Raw genomic sequence first — 21,829 nt, forward strand, 5'->3', positions numbered from 1 at the left:
GGTGGAATTTTATATTCTTTCACTATAAGAAGGCTTGTTATTTTCTATAGTTGTTATCATCATGTTCTGTAATAGCCCGTAAATGTGTATGGAGGCTTTGATGATTTGATTAAACATGCGGTGGAATTTTATATTCTTTTACTATAAGTATAAGGCTTGTTATTTTCTATAGTTGTTATCATCATGTTCTGTAATAGCCCACAGTAGCTACTTATGGACAAATAATAGACCCAGCAGGCATGGGAGGAAAGTCCTTAGTGGGATCCTTAGCAATGTGTTTATGTATTTCTCAAATTTCTATCTTAAGACCCTCATTGATCAAAATATCAAAAGTACAAATACAGCTTTCTCGACCAGCCTGACTTTCTTATGGAACCTTCAAACAACTTTAGTGGAGTCACCATATGCAAACCCTATATATCACTTGTGTTCAAGGCCTTATCTATGGATATTGCATAATTAAGAGACACGCTTTTCATATATAAATGTGTAACTTTTGATCAAGAAAATATGTGATTTTCTTTTTTTCAAAACATGATTAAATATGTCTTCAGTTAATGCACATGATAGTCCTACGTGACCCCCAAAGGAAACAATGCAGAATTCATGAGAGAAGTCTTACCAAAAAGCAATCCAATGGCAGCAACAAAAGAACAATTGCTAAGCACATGGACACTTCTGAAAAGAAGCAATTTCAGTCTCAGCAACAATCTACCGGCATTTACAACTCTGCCAGGCAGTCTTTAACTGCGACTAATATTGACAGAATACTTGAATTTTGTCCCAACAACAAATGTCATACAGCTCTATCCTGAATGGAAGATACTTTGTTTTATACCTGTTCTGAATGGAAGTCTTTATACACATGTAATAGTCAGATACTCTTGATGGAATGCGTATTTACAATGCTGGGCCCCTTTTTCTTATTCACCTATCAAATTAACTGAACCAAGGCACTTACTCTGGTTTCCAAATGTAGAACCCAAGAAGTCCCACATAAGCCTGAATGGCTCCTATAATGGATGGAGACACATGCTTCCTTCCATAGAAAACGTACACAAAATGGAAAGGATGTGAGGAACGTTTTGTTCAGAAAACCGTCCCACACAATAACGGCATTAATGAGCACGGTCTAGTACGTAGTCCACCATGCCTTCCAAAGAAGACCTCATTGATCCCTTTGGCAAACATTGGAGACAACTCAGAGCAGTTTCACCTTTCTCCCTTGCAAGGTTACGAGCTTTATCTATCCCACCGCTCCGATGGATCAGCTTTATAGCGGCTTCTAAAGCACCTTCATCAACAAACTCTGACTGAATCAACTCGTGAAGGCCTGATTCTTTCTGTAATGCGTATAGGACAGGTATGGTCAAATTTCCCTTCCTTAAATGACTTCCAGCTGGTTTACCCAGTTGTTCCGTAGTCTCAGTGAAATCCAAGATATCATCCACAATTTGGAAGGCCAAACCCAAATTTTTGCCATAATCAAACATTTTCTCCCTAATGTCCAAACTTGCTCCACTAAAGATTGCTGCACTACGGGTACCTGCAGCTATCAAAGATGCAGTTTTGCAGTAGCTCTTTCTCAAGTAGTCTTGCAGAGACATCTCACAATTATAAAGTTTTGTGGTCTGCTGTATCTCACCACTGGCAAAGTCCTTTATTACCTGAACATGAATAAAACCACTTTAATCTGAAAGAAAGAATTCAAAACTGTCAGAGGTAAGAAGCGCATTAAAAGGCAGACAGGGATTTGATTTTTATCAAGGAATACTTCCACTGAATTTATAAACTTAACAGACTCAGACTACACAACTCAGAACCAAATAAATGCACTTAGCGAAAAAAAAATGGAGCTGTAAATGAATCACTGTAAAAGAGATCAAAACAGAAGTGCTGACCTGACTGATCAGCTTAATTACTTCTATGTTTTCCAAATTCGCAACCAGCCATGATGTCTGAGCAAATATAAAATCTCCCGCTAAAACTGCAACTCTAGTTCCAAATAGCTGATGAACGGTATCTTTCCCTTCAAAACAATCAGCTCAGCAATTGTCAGAACATACACCTCTTTAGAAAGATTGCCAGCTGCCATCCACCTTCTGGGTTGACAGAAGGTAAGCCCCCCAATAATATACGGAAGTGTCACAAAAGTCCAGTGCACATTTCACATTTGAAGGATCCACACATACCATAAAATAAAGACTCAATTTCTTTTTCATAAGGAGAAATATCTGTACAGGAGTGACATAGTCCACATTCTCTTCATTCAAGCTTGTGAAGACGATAGTCTCTCCTGAATGAGCATTTCCAACCTGATAGGACTAAGATGGATAGAACTTTTCGTAATATCAGCACTAACATGATCAGCACCATTCAAATCTCTCACACACCCACATGCGCTGAGCATCCATTTACACAACACCTCTCAGATTGTGTTTCTATCATATCTCATGTTATATCTGAGTTACTTGCATACTTAAACACAAACAAGGATGTGATTGTTAGGATTCTTTCTTTGAGAGAACTCTTGAGAAAGAAAGAAAGAAAGAAAGTTTATTAAAGTCTTCGGAAGACCGATGGGTCTATGAGACTCTGAAAACCTGATGCAATGAGCTGTGGTAGTGGAGCTACTAAACGAGCATCCACACCAATGCAAAATGCAAGAAATGCAAAATGACAGTACTAAGTCCTAAGTACAACATAGTCATGTCGATATGAAAGAGAAAGAGAAAGAGAAAGAGAGAGAGATCTTTCGTGAGTCCACTTTGTAAGAGAGAGACATAGGTAGAGTCCCATCTCTGTCGAAAGAGAGATAGAGAGAGTTTGTCAAGAGACCCTATGCTTCTTATCTGAGAGAGTGAGAGAAGACTATCTACAAATCAACTATAGCAACGACTTCTACGAGGCTCCTAAGCCACTCATAAAAAGCATGCAAATTAAGCTACAGCCGTAACCAAAGGTGTAGCCAACAACTACTCCTCAGGTGACGTGGATGCTGACATGGCAGCTGAGATGGCTGATGATGTGGCTACTAACTAGGATGTTGACATGGGTGATGATGTGTTTGTGATGACATGGCATTGCTTGCATGGCAATCTGATGTGGATTGATGGCGTGGTAGTGAGGTCTTGCTACTGATGCTGCAACAAGAATAGGGTTGCCACAAGGCAACTTCAAGGCCAAGCCTAATTGTGTGGTAACCTAAGAGATAAGCCTTGTAAACAGATTGGATATATATTATAGTTATATCTTCACCAACAGTTTAGATTGAGGGATATGTCATAGATTGGATATATTAAAGTTCTATCTTTACCAGCACTTTAGATTGCAATTGATACACACAGTGTTTTGCACAGGCACTTTCAATACATTTTTTGCATTATGTCTACCACTAGTAACCTCAATTTGGAGACAATTGCTAAGTTAGACAAGCCCAAATACGGCACATGGAAATAATGAATGGAGATCATTCTTGTAATTCAAGACAAATGGGAGTATGTAGATGGATCTACATCTAGATCATCTAGTGAACCTGCATCAACTCCCACCATTGCCGAACCACATGCAGAAGGGTCTACAGGTGCACCAACTGCGTCCACAACCAAAGTAGATCCTGCCATTGCTCGAGCACAGGCAGATTAAGACAAGAAAGACAAATATGCATATTATTTGATTAAGCAAAATGTGCAAGATGTCATGCTTGGATAGCTCAATACAACGAAGACATCCAAAGAAGCATGGGATATGTTTGTAGCCCTCTATGAGTTTAAGAACACATCCAGGATTCTCACACTGAGAAACCAGGTCACAACTAGAGTTTTCACAATAGCAATGAAACTAGTCATGCTAATGTACTCATGATCACGGATCAACAATCAACTTGCAACAATAGGAGAGACTAAGAATCCCGCATAGATGGTTCAAGTCATCCTGAATAGACTAGGAGAGAGATACGAGAACCTAATCTAGAATATTGTCATTCAAAGATATATTCCAACTCTGAAAGAATTACAATCAGTGTTACTTGGTGAAGAACTGAGGACTCAAGACATTCAAGCACGCAAAGGTCATTCTCTAATGATCAAGCATTCATAGCCTCAAATAGAGGTAAATCATAGACAAAGGTAGAGGCAGAGGGGTGCAAAACTGAGGACTCAATCCGTTCAAGCATGAAAAGGTAATTCTAATGATCAAGCATTCAGAGCCTCAAATAGAGGCAAAGATAGAAGCAGGTAGAGCATCTCAGAGAAGTGGTCATCAACATCAAATTTAGCATCAACAAAATCAGCATCCACAGCAGCATCAACATCGGCGTCTAAGAGGAAATCATTCCAACTGATGGAGACTTTAAGGAAGAGGGAATGCATCCACCAACATGTCAAATATTCGATGCAACTACTGTCATACAATATAAAAGAGATTGCCACAAGAAGCAGTATGACCAAGGAGGACAATATGACCAAGGAAGACAATCTAGCAGTAATAGAGAAAACTTTCGTGAAAGAGGAAATCACCGCGGTGGACATCAAAGTCTCTGTCATTATGCCAATGAAACTCACACAATGTATCTTGCAAGTGAGGTCCGAGGATATGCAATAGACTGACATAGTGTACGTTGACATTGATTGTGAATCCAAAGGAAAATGCAGTTATCACAAAGTTGAAACTGTACGCGTATAATTGTCCGTACCGTACGGATTCCGTACGTGTTTTCTTCTTTGGAGCAAAAAACATATAACAAAAGGAGGACCGAGGTCATTTCCTCTTACCTCTCCCATGCCCTCTATTGAATCTTGGGTCTTGAAGTTTTCTATCGAGTTTGAATTTCAGATTCTGTCTCTCTCTCTCTCTTGGATGGGAAGAAAGATAGGGGAAGAATGGGAATATGTGGAGACACTGAAGCCTTTGCGAAAGTGGCAATTCACTTATAAATGCAACTACTGCCCTCACAAATGGGATGGAGGACCTACCTGCATAAGAGCACACTTTCTTGGGCTGACAGGCCTTGGGGTTGGCCCTTGTACCTCCCCCCTTGAAAATGTGAAAGACACTTGCAGAAGGTTGCAAGCAAAGGCATGTAAATTTTTTTTTGTAGAAAAGCTTGATGCAGATGTGGCTGATTTGGAAAATGCCTGGGAGAGTGGTGCTACAAGTGCAAGTGCATCTGCACATGAGCCAAAATAGAAGATAAAAAAGGTGTCAAAGGGAGTCTTGGCCAAGGCATGGGAGTCCCAGGCACGGAAGGATGCCTACATTGCTCTTCGATGCTTTTTCTTTGTAGAGGACATTTGTCATTGGAAGGTGAGGAGTCTATATTTTTGAAAATGGTCCGCGCAATTGGCCGAGTTGGGCGTAGCTTTAAGCCTCTATCTTATAAAGCCTTGGGCACTTCGGAGCTGAAAAATGAGGTGGTATGCATAGATTAAGAGTTCTACAATTTTGAGAAATGGAAAAAGTATAGATGCAACATAGTGTGTGATGGCTGGTCTGATACTCAACGTAGGCCTATCATTAATATCATGGTCTCATGCATTTTTGTAGTGTTTTCTTGAAGTCTGTGGATACTAGTGAGCAGTATAAATCGGGAAAATACATTTTTGGGATATTAAAATATGTCATTCTTGATGTTGGGCCAAATAATGTAGTGCAGGTGTGCATGGGACAATGCATCTAACTATGTGCGAGCTGGAGAATTGGTAGAGGAGGAGTGCATGGACAATGCATCTAACTCTGTGCTAGTAGGAGAATTGGTAGAGGAGGAATGGGCCCATATTTTCTATACTAGATACACATGTCATTGCCTTGATATCTTGTTTGAGAACATTGGTCAGATTGCTTGGGTTAAGCTACTGTTCGCACATGCCAACATGATTGTGACATTTGTTACTCAAAAGCACACTGTGTTAGCATTATATAGAGCTTTCAACAAGAAGGAATCAGTGAAATCTCCTCATACTCTATTGGCTTACATGTTTATCATGTTAGCAAACTTGTTAGATGACAGTGTCTACAATGGATTGCGCCGTATGGTTATGAGTGATGAGTACTATAGAAAGAGAATATCATGTGGTACTCTGCCTTGGGTTGTCCCCCAAAAATAATTGTATGGTTTTTTACGTTGGTATGATGACATTGACCACCCAGCTCAGATTAAAAAGGGGAGTGACGAGTAATGGTTTACCCTTGCCGGTCGCAAGCTGACTAAGAAGTCACGATCACATGGAAGGTGTTTGATAGTTGGACTTGCTCTTAGTAGTATTGCAGTGGAGGGGGGGTTGGTCAACTCCTTGTGTGTTGGGTCTCGCACTCTTTTCTCTGAAGGGGGGTGTTGGAGATATCGTAGCCAAAGAGTGTGTGAGATGTGTTGTGTTGGTGTTTTGTACTAGAGATCTAATAGTGGTTTGATGTGTGAGTGCCACGTGTCACCATGGGACTTACCCCATATGCACTTGGTGCTAGTATGTGTGTGTGTAGCCTGTAAAGCTTGTACTTCACTTATCTCAATCGGACGAGAAGGCTCTAGTAGCAAGGGCAAGTTCAAAGACTCCAAGAACAACAAGACCAAGGATGCAGAGAAAAAGAGGTAGATGAAATGCTTCTACTATAAAAAGCTTGGAAATTCAGCTAAGGAATGCCGCAAGAAGAAGGCGGATCTCAAGCGAACGGAGTCGTCCAAAGCCAAGGAGGAGCCAAAGACTGAATGGGCAAACGTCACTACCGGCACTCTCTTTTTCATTACTGAGTACTGCTTGGCCTACGCAGTCAGTGAAGGAAAGGAAGACACCTGGACAGTGGAGCTTCAAAGCACGTCCAGCAAGGAGTGGTCAAAACCATGGAAGGTATGCATCCCAATTCCAAGGTCACTATGGGGCATAACCGGACATGCCCTGTGAAGGGTGTTGCTAGTATTCCATTCATCACGACTGTAGGAAACGAGCCTATTTCCAGTTACTCTATATACCGAATTTGTGCAAGAATCTTTTTTCTGTCAGCCAGATGAACAAGCACAACATGTCGGTCTTATTCAACGACAAAGTCACTGTCACATCCAAGGCAAATGGAAAGGCAGTGGCTCAAGACGTCGAGGAGCATGGGCTATATCGGCTCAACGCTCTATTGGTGCACGGGACCATGGCAGATCCAAATTGTGGCATGGGCGATTCGATCACGTCAATTATGGCACTCTCGCCAAGATGCAAAAGTCCAAGATGGTGGATGGACTTCCACCGATTCGCAGGCAATGATCGTGTTTGTAGGGCTTGCTTGGAGGGCAAGCAACACAGGGACAAATTCCCATAGGAGGCCTCATCACGGGCCAAGAAGCTGCTCTAGTTAGTTCATTTCGACATCTGCAGCCCAATGCCAACAAATTCATTCGTAGGTTCGCGATATTCTCTTTTATTTGTGGATGATTTCAGTCGCATGACCTGGCTATCTACCCGGCCAAGAAGTCTCAGGCTTATGAGAAATTCAAAGACTGGAAGGCCCAAGTAGAGAAGGAGAGCGGGGAGGTAATCAAAGCCTTCCGCACAGACAGAGGGGGGGGAGTTCACTTCTACCGAGTTCAAAGGATTTTGCAAGAAGCACGGGATCAAAAGACAACTCACTACAGCTCGCACATCTCGAGAGAGCACAGGACCGTCATAGAGATAGGTTTGACCATGTTGCGAGGGAGAAATCTTTCCAACGCTTATTGGCGTGAAGCCGTGAACACTGCCGTTCACATCCTCAACAAAACCAAGACCAAGGTTGTTGATGATAAGACTCCATATGAAGCTTGCTATGGTAAGAAGCCAACCATATCTCATTTACGGATTTTCGATTCTAATGCATTTGTTCATGTGCATAACGATGAGCGGACGAAGCTTGATTCCCATAGCAAAAGATGTATCTTTGTGGGATACAGTGAAGAATCCAAGGCCTATCATCTTTTCGATCCAGTAAAGAAGCAGATCCTTATCAACAGGGACGTGATCTTTGAGGAGTAAAAACCCCCTTTGTTGGAAAGTAAGAATCTCTCACCCCTCTCATTCCGATCGCAGCTCATACAACACTCAATAGACTATGTAGATGATCACCCTCATAGACAAAACCTTCCTCAAAAGAATAGAGAGAGAGAAAGACCAAAACTAAGATATATTCTTCCACAAGATGTGGGCTGACAAAAGCTCAGAGATGAGCAAAGATGACAACAAATGTTGCTGCCCTAAAAATCTAAGCACTCTCCTCTCCTAGCACGATTGCCGGGTGCAAGGCTTTCAGTTTAGGTGATGAGAAATGAGGGGGATAAGGGGGGCTATTTGTAGGCCCAGTCCCAGGCTCAAAGAACCAACCAGTAGGGGGTTGGCCCCCTGCTGTAACACCGACCTCAAGGGCCCCTCCACTGACCAGACTGGTCGTCCATTTGCTGGCTGATCTGGTCAGCTTGGGCCAGGCCTATATAAAGACCCATGTGCCCAGCACATGGGCTGCTGATGCAATCCACAAATCCCGCCAACATGCTTCTCCAGGAGGCGCCTCCAATGCTGCGCCATCATCATCCTGTTGCGTCGCTTCTAGCCCAGGTAGGTCCTCTGGTTTTCCTCCCCAGTGGTCCCCTCAAATCGGGGGCTCACAGGTGGGGCAGTGACATTCTAACACCCCTCTCAATGACACAACCGTGGGTCGATTTCCATGCGTCGAATGAGGTATTCCATCTGCTCCCTGGGAAGCGCCTTTGTGAAGACATATGAGATGTTGTTGGCGGTCGAGCAATACATCAACTCTCCTTCCATGGTTTTAAACCAATCCTCCTTGCTGGACATGTGCTTTGAAGCTCCATTGTCCACGTACTAGCCTTCCTTTCCTTCACTAACTGCGTAGGCTGAGCAGTATAAAGAGAGTGCTGGTAGTGACGTTTGCCGATTCGGTCTTTGGCTCCTCCTTGGCTTTGGACTCTTTTTTTCACTTGAGGTCCGCCTTCTTCTTGCGGAATTCCTTGGCTAAATGACCAAGCTTTCCACAATAGAAGCATTTCATCTGCCTCTTTTCCTCTGCATCCTCGGTCTTGTTATTCTTGGAGTCTTTGAACTTGCCCTTGTCTAGCTTGTTCCTTGCCATGAGAGCCATCTTGTTCAATTGAGTGAATAGTTTTCCCCGAGCCTCTTCCTGCAATAGTAAAGGGCCAAGCTCCTCAAAGATGAGAGACTAGGTCTTCTATCTTGCAGTGACCGTAGTAACGAAACTCTTGAAACTACGAGGTAGCTTGTGTAGTGTCAGCAACGCTAGATGACTTGAGTCTACCTTCCGACCAACTGCTGTGAGCTAGTCCCTTACCACCTGGACTTTTGTTAGATGGTCATGAACATTGTCCCCCTCATTCATATCCAGATTGTATAGTTGATGTTGAAGAAGCAAGATTCGGGATGTGTTATCTGTTTCGTACAGATCTTTCAAAATGGCCCACGTCCCTACTAGCGTCTCGGCCATCTAGATGTGAGGAAGAACAGAGTCCGCCGTGGTCCCTATGATCAATGCCAGGGAGTGGGCATCTCTATCCTCCCACTATTAGAATGAGTATCTTCCCCTTGTTGTCCACCATATTCTTTGGCTTCTCCTCGACTACCGTTGTCAATTTCCACAACTTTCGAGCCACTAAATGACTCTGGATCTTCACCTTCCAGATCGGGTAGTTTGATCCATCCAGTTTCCCTAACTCTCCAAAGTTAGGGATGGTGAAAGAAAGAAATCTAGGAAAGGAGGAAGGAAGAGAATGGGAAGAAGAGGCTACAGATGAATCCTTGACCTCCATCTTTGCTGTAATAGCAAACAGCTAACTGAAAGCGAACTTGCAGTAGAGAACTTGACCGCGCAGCAAACTTGAGTGTCGATTAGAGTCGCCTTCTTGCTAAGGAACTCCGTTCTAGAGCTGGAGACCCTGCTCTGATACCATGTTGGAAAGTAGAGGATAGAATCTCTCACACCTCTCACTCTGATCGCAGCTCATACAACACTCAGTAGACCATGTAGATGATCACCCTCATAGACAAAACCTTCCTCCAAAGAGATAGAGAGAGATAGAGACCAAAACTCAGATATATTCTTCCACAAGATGTGGGCTGACAAAAGCTCAAAGATAAGCAGAGAAGACAGCAAAGGTTGCTGCCCAAAAAACCTGAGCACTCTCCTCTCCTAGAACGCTTTCCGGGTGCAAGGCTTTCAACGTAGGTGATGAGAAATGAGGGGGATAAGGGGGGCTATTTATAGGCCCAGTCCTGGGCTCATAAAACTGACCAGCAGGGGGTCGGCTCCTTGCTGTAGCACCGACTTGAAGGGCCCCTCCACCGACCAGACTGGTTGACCATTTGCTGGCTGATCAGGCAGGCTTGGGCCAGGCCTATATAAAGGCCCATGCGCCCAGCACATGGGCTGCTGATGCAGTCCACAAACCCCGCCAACATGCTGCTCTGGGAGGCGCCTCCAATGCTGCACCATCATCATTCTATTGCGTGGGTTCCAGGTCAGGTAGGTCCTCTGGTTTCCTCCCCACCACCCCAGCGTACAGAAGAGGTTCAAGAACTTCCATCATAACCCCACTCAAGGTCACCATTCAAGAGGTGGAAACGACTGAGGAACCCGAGGAGGAGGAGGAGGAGGAGCATGATGTTCTAGTACCGGCTCCAAAGGCAACTCCAACAAAGGCACCTCCATCAGAGAAGAAGCTACCTCAGTGGTATTTGAAGACTTTAGCAGACTCACGGGTCATGGACATTCCTGAGAGCAATTCCAGACCACGGCGGTCTCGATGCAACATGAAGACTCCCTCCGTGAACTATGCTATGGTGACTCAACTTGAGGAGCCCCGTTACTTCGAGGAAGCGAAGGAAATTCCAGAATGGCAGGAAGCCATGCAAGCAGAGATGGATGCCATTCTGAAAAAATGACACCTAGGATTTGGTAGCCAAGCTGCCCAAGCGGAAGGTAATAGGTATTAAATAGGTATACAAGCTTGAGTTCAAGTCTAATGGGAACTTGGACAAGTACAAAGCTAGATTAGTGGTGAAAGGCTATGCACAATCGGGAGGACTTACTTCGACAAGACCTTCACCCCCACAGCCAAGATGGTGACCATTCAGACAGTCATTGCATTGGTTGCTCATCACAGTTGGCCTATTTTTCAAATGGACGTCAAGTCAGCATTTTTGAATGGAGCCTTGGAGGAGGACGTATATGTGGCACAGCCACCATGATTTCAAATTCCAGGATCCCCATAAAAAATATGCAAGCTGAAGAAGGCCTTATATTGGCTGAAACAGGCCTCTAGAGCATAGTACCATTGGATAGATGCTTTCTTTCAAAAAATTGGGCTTCAGCGAAGTCCATCAGAGGCAAATCTTTATCTCAACACACAGGGGGATTTGCGGCTGGTATTAATTCTGTATGTGGATGACCTCATCATTATAGGAGATCATACGAAAAAGATGCTCTATCAGTTCTATGCCACACCCAAGAAGGCCCATTGGGACATAGCCGTGAGGGTGCTGAGATACTTGAAAGGTACTTGTATTTATGGCATCACTTACATGAGAGGCATTGAGTTGGGAGGGTTCTGCGACAGTGATTGGGCAAGTGATGGTGACACCCGAAGATCGACTTCTAGATACTGTTTCATACTCTCATCAGGAACCGTGTCATGGCTGAGTAAGAAACAACCTACTGTTGCCCTTTCATCAGTACAGCGGCATGCAAAACATAGTGGCTCAGGTGAACCTTTGAGGACATGAACGTGGCCCAAGAAGATGCGACGGTGATTATCTGCGACAACCAGAAGAGGACCTACCTGGCCAGGAACCCACGCAACAGGATGATGATGGCGCAGCATTGGAGGCGCCTCCTGGAGCAGCATGTTGGCAGGGTTTGTGGACTGCATCAGCAGCCCATGTGCTGGAAACATGGGCCTTTATATAGGCCTGGCCCAAGCCGGCCAGATCAGCCAGCAAATGGCCAACCAGTCTGATCAGTGGAGGGGCCCTTCAGGTCGGTGCTACAGCATGGGGCCGAGCCCCTGCTAGTCGGTCTTCTGAGCGTAGGACTGGGCCTATAAATAGCCCCCCTTGTCCCCATCATTTCTCATCACCTACACTGAAAGCCTTGCACCCAGCAAGCATGCTAGGAGAGGAGAGTGCTTAGGTTTTTTGGGCAGCAACCTTTGCTGTCTTCTCTGCTCATCTTTGAGCTTTTGTAAGCCCACATCTCGTGGAAGAATATATCTGAGTTTTGGTCTCTATCTCTCTCTATCTCTTTGAAGGAAGGTTTTGTCTATGAGTGTCATCATCTATATAGTCTACTGAGTATTGTATGAGCTGCGATTAGAGTGAGAGGTGTGAGAGATTCTATCCTCTACTTTCTGACAAGAAAGACCAAAGAATGTCATCCACACTGCAGATAACACACCAAATCCACTTCAAGGAAAATGCATTGTACCTATAAACAATTTTATTGGTACGAAAGGATTGGAGAAAGATGTCCTCTATGTTCCAAAGCTCAGCAAGAACCCTTTGTCAGTTGGACAAACGACGGAAGACAACTACAGAGTCATCTTTGATGGAGATGAATGCACAATCAAGGATAAATCCAGTGGATATCAGCTAGTGGAAAAAGCAGTGAAGGACGCTTGTTCAAGATGCTAGCTTCATACCAGACTTGCATGCCATGTCACCGAGCAACAGTATCCGATGCCACTTTCCGCAATATAACACAAGAGATATGGCCATGTCAATTTCAAAAGTTTGATGCAGTTGAGAAACCAGAATATGGCACTTGGTATTTCTAAACCTCAGTTTCTTGAAAAAGTTTGTGAAGCATGTTACTTCGGTAAACAAAAGAAACCCATTTTTAGTAGAAGTACCTCTTGAGCAAGATGTATTCTTGATTTGATACATACAAATATATAGGGTGGTTATGCATAGACCCGCATCGTTAATGGTTCACTTTACTACTTCACTTTCATCGACAGCTACAACAGATATTGTTGGGTCTATTATACTTTGTCATTCATTTTGTCTCTCGTCACTTGAGGCATATGTATATATGCTATGCAGCCAAACACCTAAGGTAATCAAGCTTGGGTTTACTGTCATGCCAAACCTTACTTGGGGCGATGGTTTTCAAGGCTTTGGTCAAGAATATATTCAAGGTGTGTGCCGCACACATAATGGCTTCCATCCCAGAATAATGAGGCAACTTTCTGTCCTTAATCATACATGGTAGCCATCTCTATCAAAAATTATTTCTTCCTCACAGTAACACCATTTCCTGAGTATGTATGGCATTGTAGATTGGTGCTTAATTCCTCTTGCTTGCAAATATGCTATAAAAGCATTTGGCATGTACTTCCCCCCCTCTGCCTATTCTCAAAGTATGCACCATGCACCTTGTCTAGTTTTCAGCCATGGCAACAAAATGCTGAAAACATTTAAAAACATCAAATTTCTCCTTCAAAGGATAGACCCATGCAAATAAAAAAAATTCATCAATAAAGATCACAAAGTGTAGATTCTTTTCCAAGAATGGTATCCTCATGGAACCACACACGTCACTATGTATAAGCTGCAATTTTCTAACAGCTTTAACAGATTCATCCCTTGGAAAGGCATTCTAGTGCATCTTCCCCAAAATACATCCTTCACAAACATTTTTTGGAGGTGTCTGCACCGAAATCATATTCAATACCACATCGTGTTTTTGTAATATCTGCAAACATCCATAGCTCACATGGCCGAATCTGGCTTGCCACAATCTACATTTTTCCTTACAGTTGTTATTGTTGCCACACAAACATTTTGCATACTGTTATCATGTGTCCAATTGATATAAACCATGATGTGACGTGCTTGTAGTGACTATCGGGTAGCCTTTTCATCTATACACTGATCATCCTAAAAAACGATAGTATATCCTCTTCTGTCAAAATAGGAAACAGAAAGCAAATTCTTACTTGTTCTTTAAAACAAAAAGGGCACCTAGATGTTAAAAAAAGAGATGGAGGTTGCTTACTGTAGCCAACACTGCATAAATCAGTCATCTATTGATGACAAGATAGTCTTCCTAACTCCCTTCACAGGATATGAAGAATTGTTGGCAAAGGATACTATTTTCTGAATAGAAGAATGCTGCAAATCAACAAATAAATGTTTCTAGCCTAGATGCATCACTGTCAAAATATCAAACTGGTAACACTCAGATTGAGTGAATTCACCACAAGATTGGGGTCATAACTACATATATAAAAACACCACTCTTCGAACCACATAGTTTGTTGAAGCATTATTCTTGTCAGCATTTAAAGCAACGAGAGACAGCAACTAACATTCCATCTTCTTTCCTTTTTCAATACTTTCTTGCATCCATTAATACGATTACTTGGCTTTTTACAATAATGGCATCTTCCCTTCTTTTTGGTTTTGCTGGTATCAAGCTTTGCCTAGATGGTTGTTGTAAAGTAGCTTATGTGCACCACCTTTAGACCTTCCTTGAATCCTATCATGGATATAAGTGCTGATCACCGCTACGAGAAGAGAGAGATTTATTCTTTCTATTCCTCCTACAACAACAACAAAACCACTAGCTCCTTAAACTGAAGAAACTGAGCATTGCCCCTCAAAGACAAAGTGAGAGAGGTATGGAAACTCAGGTAGGACATTACTGGTGCTACACCTGCAGCCTCTGCTTCTTCAGGTGATGGTTCTACTGCTACAGCCAGGACTCCTGCACCTCCTGCTCCAGGTGCTTTGCCTCCTTCATAGGAACAAATTCAGTGGGATGGTCATGATGCCGAACTCCATCTATTGGTCGTTTACAGCCACATGTGCATGCAGGAATTCAGCCTAATATGCCTATCATTGATCAGGATCATTTGCACCGGGCTCTTGACCAGGAAAGAGCAGAAATTCTGGAGCCTAAAAAGATACCCCGTTGGCTCCTTGACACATTAAAAGACAACAAACAAGACACTCCTCTTCCAGCCCATGCAAGAGCAACTGTCCGAAAAGAGCATGCTAGTTTGGTTGCTTATGCTTTGGTTGCTACAACATGCTATGAAGAGCCATTATGTCATCAAGATGCCTTTTAGAATGATTGTTGGATGAAGGCCATGCAAGCCGAATTGGATTCTATCCATCAGAATGACACTTGGGAGTTGTGTGATTTGCCTTATGGCAAGAATGCCATTGGAACTAAGTGTGTTTAGAAGATCAAACGAAAAGCTTATGATTTAGTGGACCGTCACAAAACCCGTCTTGTTGCTAAGGGCTATGCTCAGCAGCATGGCATTGACTTTGAGGAGACTTTTGCTCCCACTTCCAGGATCACTACCATTTGCATTGTTATTACCTTTGCTGCCCACTTTCATTGGTAGATACATCAGCTTGATATTAAGACAGCTTTCCTTCATGGGCATTTGCAAGAAGAGGTCTATGTTTCCCAACCTCCTGGCTTTGAGGTTGAAGGTTCTGAAAGGAAGGTATGCCGCTTGAAAAAGGCCCTCTATGGATTGAAGCACGCACCTCAGGCTTGGTATTTGAGAATTCATTCTCATTTGCTCACACTTGGCTTTCAGAACAGCCCTATAGAGGCTACCCTTTACATCCGCAGGCGTGGGACAAATTTGCTGATTTTAATCCTTTATGTGGATGACATGCTTGTAACTGGGACACATGCTCAGCAATTTGCAGATTTTAAAATTGATTTGCAACATACATTTGCTATGTCTGATCTTGGTCTTCTGCACTACTATTTGGGAATTCAAATTGCTAGTAGTGAAGGGGGCATTTTGATGTCACAATCCAAGTACATTGGACAGCTTTTGCAACGTTTTCAGTTTGAGGATTGCAAGACAGTATCCACACCATTAGAGACTGGTTTTCACTTCTCTTCTGAGGATGGCAGTGGTACATGTGATGTCACTCTCTATCAGTAGGCAGTTGGTTGTTTGATTTACCTATTCCATACAAGACCTGATCTACTATATGCTGTCTCACAGTTGAGCAGATATATGCACAACCCATCTATGCACCATTGGCATGCCGTGAAGCGTGCGTGTTTTCAGATATCTTAAAGGCACTCAGCATTTGGGCCGCCTTTATGAGGCTGATACTTCACTTGTCATGCATGGATTCACTGATAGTGATTGGGCTGGTTGTTCTGACACTGGTGTGTCACATAGTGGCAACTGTTTTATGCTTGGTGCTTCATGTGTTTCTTGGTTCAGCAAGAAGCAGAGTACAGTTACTACTTCTAGATTTGAAGCTGAGTACAGGGCTTTTACAGCTACAATGGAGTGTGTTTGGCTTCGGAAGCTACTTGTAGATCTTTGTGCATGTCAGACTGCTCCTACCGTCATCTTCATTGATAGTCAGAGTGCTTTGGCTATCGCACGGAATCCAGTTTTCCATGCTCGCATAAAGCACATTGAGGTTCACTATCACTATGTCAAAGAGCGATTATTAGCAGGTGATATTGAGTTGTCTTATGTTCCCGCTAAAGACAACTTGGCAAATCTTTTTACGAAGGCTCTACCTCGACCTAAGTTTGAGGCTTTTCGGCAAGCTTTAAACTTAGTATCTTTTGTAACTTGATCTGTTGTACTCTGTACAGTCATAGGTTGCTATATCCTATGGGACGAACATGTGCAACCATGACACTAGATATTTAGGTATCCTGAACCATGTCCAGGATACTTCAGCCCATACCATGGAGAGGGGTTTGTAGGCTATCTCATGGGCTATCCATAGATGCCACTTATACCTTGGTATGAGCCTTGTAGGCCTAGTTATAGTCAGTTAGGACTATTGGTACAGTTAGTTTATGTACCATCTAGGTCAGTTAGGACACTTAGTCCAGTTAGGGCAGTTAGTCCTAGGGTTTTGTTATGTTGGCTCTCCCTTGAGCCTACACACTTCAGTTTTGCAGCAATCTATTACAGCATCTCGTTTTTCTCCATTGTGCTTCCATTGCTTCCAACACCCAACAAGATTTTAGCAAAAACTTTGGCTTTGCGTCTTAGACCTCTACTCCCCAATATCATCAGAGCTACATAGATAGGTTTTGTTTAGGATCGGAGTGCTATGATACAACTATCACCAATAAGGTTTCTCAACACTTTCAGCTCTAAGGAACTGGGTTGCAATAGTTCCTTGGAAACTGAATGTTCTCGAAGATCATCTGTTGGCTTTGCGAAGTGCCAATTTCTTTGCCAAGAAAAAGCACAAGCCTGACAGAAGATCCTCTGGTGGAAGACATAGTGCTGCACCCATCTCCTATGTCCCCACACATGAAGAGATGGAAACCTGGCTCACATAGCCCTGTGCACTTTTTGAGCAGGTTCATAACGCATGCTCCCACGTAGTGTTGAATGGTAATCCGGCTGTTTGAATCCCCTAGCCTACAAGAACACCTCATTGTGGTCTGCTAACACATCCCAATAGGCTGCAATAAAAGAATAGAAAAGAGATTATGTAGCCTATTAACTCAATGTCAGAGCGCCCACATACTCCAATTGAGCTTGCAGTGCCCGCTGGTAGAAGATTTGACTTTGCACTACTGAAACTTAAATTAGTTTATTTTTATATTTTTCCAAAAAAAGGGACCTCCTATTAAAACTTTTGAAAACAATAGAAACAGTTAGCTATCTCTGAGGCGTTGAAGAAAAAGCTAGCTGGCTTACAGCTTCTCTTAAACTTCAATTTTGAGTACTTTCATTCGTTGAGTCTTCAGAAAAAGGAGAGGCGACTGACTAATTCAGGCTGACAAGGTACTGTCCCAATTAAACAAATAAATGCTCAAACATGTGGCTTCTAAAACAACTTATTTTGTGTTGTAAAGCGACAAGTAGAGCATATTCTGTAGAGAAACGCACGTGCTGAGCTGGAATAGTGGTGACGACTAATACAGCTCTCAGAATTATCTGCTGTAGCTCACTAAAGTGGGTATTAAATACTTCCCACTCACCAAAATTGAGTCTCCCTTGTAGGATCTACATACGTCCCTTAGATGATTTGTATGCCTATGGTAAACAGATTAGCCACGTTTCCTTGAATTCTGAATCTTAAAAAAGGGGATCCCAATGGAGTTCCTAGAATCTAAACGCCAGGGTATAGGATAGCAAAAATGACATCTTCAAGTCGTCCCACTCAGAAGGGCCATGTGTCCTCTCCTACCTAACGCATCTTATTTCTTTGAACTCTTAGCACATGACAGATGAATAGGATGGAAATGACCCTTTGGATAACATCAAATAGGATGGGACTACCCCATCTATTTCGTCCTATGTGATAAGACCCTTATCAGTACACAGTAAGACGAGGGCACGGAAACGACGTGGCGTCCATCAACCATACTCCTGTTCCCAGGGTACGTCAAGATGCAGATTTTCCAAGGCCACAAAGATCTTCACGCGCCACAAAAATCGTAAAGAGCCTACATGTTTGCACAATTCTTCCAATGAAGAGTTCACGCAAACAGAGCTCACAATTTCTCTTGCTCGTAGGAAATATGTCCATCTGAGTACCTGGCCTTACAAGTCATGCTAAAAACTCCGTTTGACCTGAGCAGGAATGCAGATTGTTCCCACGTTCTCTATGTGTCCTAGATTCGTACATTTTACACTCTAAGGAATTTCCTAGAGCTCACATGAAATAATAGATAATCTCACGTTGAGATACTTAGTTCATCTTGACCTCACATACCTTCCTTAAGTTTCCCGTCTGTATTATGAAATAGTTGCTTGCTATTCATTATGCATTTGGTCTCGACTGGTAGACTTAATAAGTATACTTTGTGATTTTCCTGAACCCAAACACTCCCCCCCCCCCGCCTCGCTCGCACGCGTGCACAGACACGCACAAAGGCGCACGCAGTTCAATTTCTGGTGATATTAATCTTCTCTCTCTCTCTCTCTCTCTCTCTTTGTAGAGCTGGAAATCAGAGCTCTACCTCGCCGCACGTTACTTTCATCGATCACATGGTCATGTATCAAACTTGCTGTGTGTATCATTTCAATTATCTCAGCTAGCCGGCGATGTTGGGGTGTGAGATCCCTGCAAACAAAAAAGTCAAATATAAAGGTGGGTCCACAGAGGCAACCATTCCATCTCTAAACACATGATATATTCATCAGATAGCTCAGTTGAATATCCTCCGTCAACGGCCCATCGAAATGCTGCCCAAACGCAATTTTGACTCCACCTCAAGCCTCTACTGGTAATGCCCGTGAAGGAAGCAATTCCAACCTTTTATATTACATAAAAAATCTATGCTATGAAATTAAGAAGAACATTAACACCTACCCTAGGCCGGTGAGCTCAGCAGTGGTTCTGGACACAAGAAAAACGAGCGCTGGCCTTATTCGTTTACCATTTGCACCGAATATCTGCTCAGCAGCAGCCATGAGGAGAGGATTTTGTGCAGTCATGACCTGTCACAAATGTGACAGCTTGAGATTCACATTATCATGGCGAACTATGGGCATAAGTTAACAAGCCCTTTGACGAGAAATTAAATGGGAATCGAGCGAGTAGATGAAATAGAAAAAGCAACCTTTTTCAAATTCTCGTCCAAGGTTCGAAGGTCGTCTTCAACCGGTGCCAGGAGGCTTGCCGTCGATATGTGTCCTTGCTGGCTCAATGATGGGATCGGGAGAGAAGAAGCATCGGTAGGACTACCTATCAGGTATCATGATCAAACAAGGTATGTGAAGACTTCATTCCAATATAGCGGTAAAATCCTAAGAGAATGCCATGATCACGGCAGCCCCGTTCGCAGTGCCGCATTTAATGCGGAAACGATAGCGCAGGCAATTGTCCTCTATTGGTTCCCTACTTGTCTTGATGCACCTATGAACGATCATGTTGCTTTTCCAACCGATGACGCTTCAGTGCAGTGCAGGTTGGGACACAGCACAAAGGAAAACGATACATGTGAAGAAGAAAAGACAACGTACTGCTTGTTGCGAGCGTCGTAGAGGAATCGGTATCGGACGTAGCTGGGCCTAGTGCGCCCAGCTTGTTGTTCTCAGCTTCTAGAGTTGACGGAGCTGTAGGGAGGATGCATCTGATTTCTCGACAACGTCGATCTGCGGGTAGAGCGATCGAGGCGAAATGACCAGCTCTGGGGATGGAAGAAGCGACGTCGCAAAAACCAGGGAGAGAAGATGCAGCTAAAGGATGCCTGGAGGGAAGAGGTTGTTCGAAATGTCGAAATGCAGGAAGCTGGGGAGAGGAAGTCGTCATGAGCTGGTAGAGGCGGAGCTGGGGAGGTTGTAGCGAGGCGATGGAAGATGGGCAGCGATGAGAGATTGAGAGAGGTGACGAGTTGGCGCATTGAAAAGCCACGTGTACACACACCTTCCTATAGGTTATGTGGAGGTGAGCGGATATGCGTTGTCCACCTCACGATTCCTTGGTTGCCCTTTCCTCAACTTGGTTCTTTTGGCCCTTGGCCACCGTTTTCTACACTTTCTCAATGAGTTGAACCCGAATTTTAAATGGACTTCTCATCTCTCCTTGCATTTGATCCGTTGATGAGGCTCTTGCCTAAGTTTGGTAAGATTTGTCGATAGCTCTAGGCAAACTTTCTTACCTCCACCAATACTTGAAAATGCTCAAACTTGTGCTAGGGCACCTCCCTCATAGCCCCTCATCAACACTACTCAACCCCGCCATCCTCCACATAACTTTCAATTGATCGTTGCCCTCTAGAGATTCAAATCACTAGATTTTGATAGTGCACTTCTCATGATGCAATCATAAAGTCTCCCCGCAACTATTGATGTAGAAGGAAGCCCCAACTATAACAACTTTTTACATGGAATAAGCTCTTCGCTAGCATCATTGCACACACAAATGGTCAAGAGGGGATCTCCTCTTATGTTCCAAAAGCCAATCCTTGTGGGTTAGGGTTAGCAAACAAAGACCCTAACATACTTACCCAAGATGTTCAATCCAATATTCTACACCCCACAATTCAAGCACAACTAACAAGCCCAATCCACACAACTTAAAAAATTGAAAGTTCAAAAACTTTGGAACATCATTTCATGTCTTTTTTATATAATGAGTTAGATGTTTGCCTAAGTATGGGCGTACAATAAGTTGGACCTCATGATCCTATGGTTACACATAAGGTACATATGAGGATATCACTTTTCAATTTGCATTTCAATCAAGTGGACATCACGATGGTGGTTACACATGAGAAGAACTTTCGTTTACTCAATCGTACTCTTCCTACGGCCCCTTAGTGGTGGTTGCCCTTATTTAATAGGTTGTACATTTACTCTCCTACCTTGACACCATTTGGCCCAATTTCATTTACTTTGAGCAAAGTCTTGTGGATCACGTGGGTGTTTGAGTATATATTATATATGAAACTAGATCTTCAATCAAAATCACTTGACATGTTGATGACTCCTCTATGACTAGCATTCTACGTTGCTTTAGGTTAAGTTGTGTCAATAACTCAACCAATATACGGGCATATAGGGAAGAAGTACTCTCTAATCTTTCACCCTTTTATCAATAGATAAAGGAACACTCTTATGAGGAGATTTTCAATTCATAAATATATGTCACCATCTATGACTATTTTTCTTGACAAAACCACGTTGAGAGAGGATTGTTTATACCAAAGGGTCTATTCATGAACTACAAAGATTGGACTTTAATTCTAACATCACGTTGTGTACTCAATGGAGGAGCAAGGGCAAGGGCTATTTCGGGGGCTTCACCAACAAAATTGTGTACTAGTTCTTTTGAGAGCCTTCCACTTGTCACAAAAAGTGTACATATATATC

The 21,829-nt window shown here is 43.1% G+C and overlaps 1 protein-coding gene across 1 annotated transcript; it reads right to left on the reverse strand.

Annotated features, from left to right (window-relative positions):
- Positions 1 to 720: 720 nt before the first annotated feature.
- Positions 721 to 20,291, reverse strand: LOC147883810 (solanesyl-diphosphate synthase 2, chloroplastic-like). Its single transcript, XM_087398439.1, has 6 exons — positions 19,979 to 20,291; positions 19,576 to 19,700; positions 19,326 to 19,453; positions 18,973 to 19,076; positions 1,902 to 2,029; positions 721 to 1,667 (listed from the first exon to the last, which is right to left on the reverse strand). Exons 1-6 carry the CDS (start codon positions 20,265 to 20,267, stop codon positions 1,119 to 1,121), a joined length of 1,323 nt encoding a protein of 440 aa, XP_087254565.1. The 5' UTR covers positions 20,268 to 20,291; the 3' UTR covers positions 721 to 1,118.
- Between the last annotated feature and the right edge of the window lie 1,538 nt (positions 20,292 to 21,829).

Source organism: Dipteris shenzhenensis, chromosome 27 (genome assembly GCF_047967505.1).
Source record: "Dipteris shenzhenensis isolate YYH24624 ecotype China chromosome 27, Dip_SZ_1.0, whole genome shotgun sequence".
NCBI lineage: Eukaryota > Viridiplantae > Streptophyta > Polypodiopsida > Gleicheniales > Dipteridaceae > Dipteris > Dipteris shenzhenensis.

Coding starts and splice junctions, on each gene's coding strand:
- LOC147883810 (XM_087398439.1), bottom strand. CDS start 20,267: ATGACGACTTCCTCTCCCCAGCTTCCTGCATTTCGACATTTCGAACAA. Junction 19,454..19,575: donor TGGACGAGAATTTGAAAAAG/GTTGCTTTTTCT, acceptor CATTTGTGACAG/GTCATGACTGCACAAAATCC. Junction 1,668..1,901: donor TAATTAAGCTGATCAGTCAG/GTCAGCACTTCT, acceptor ATTCATGTTCAG/GTAATAAAGGACTTTGCCAG.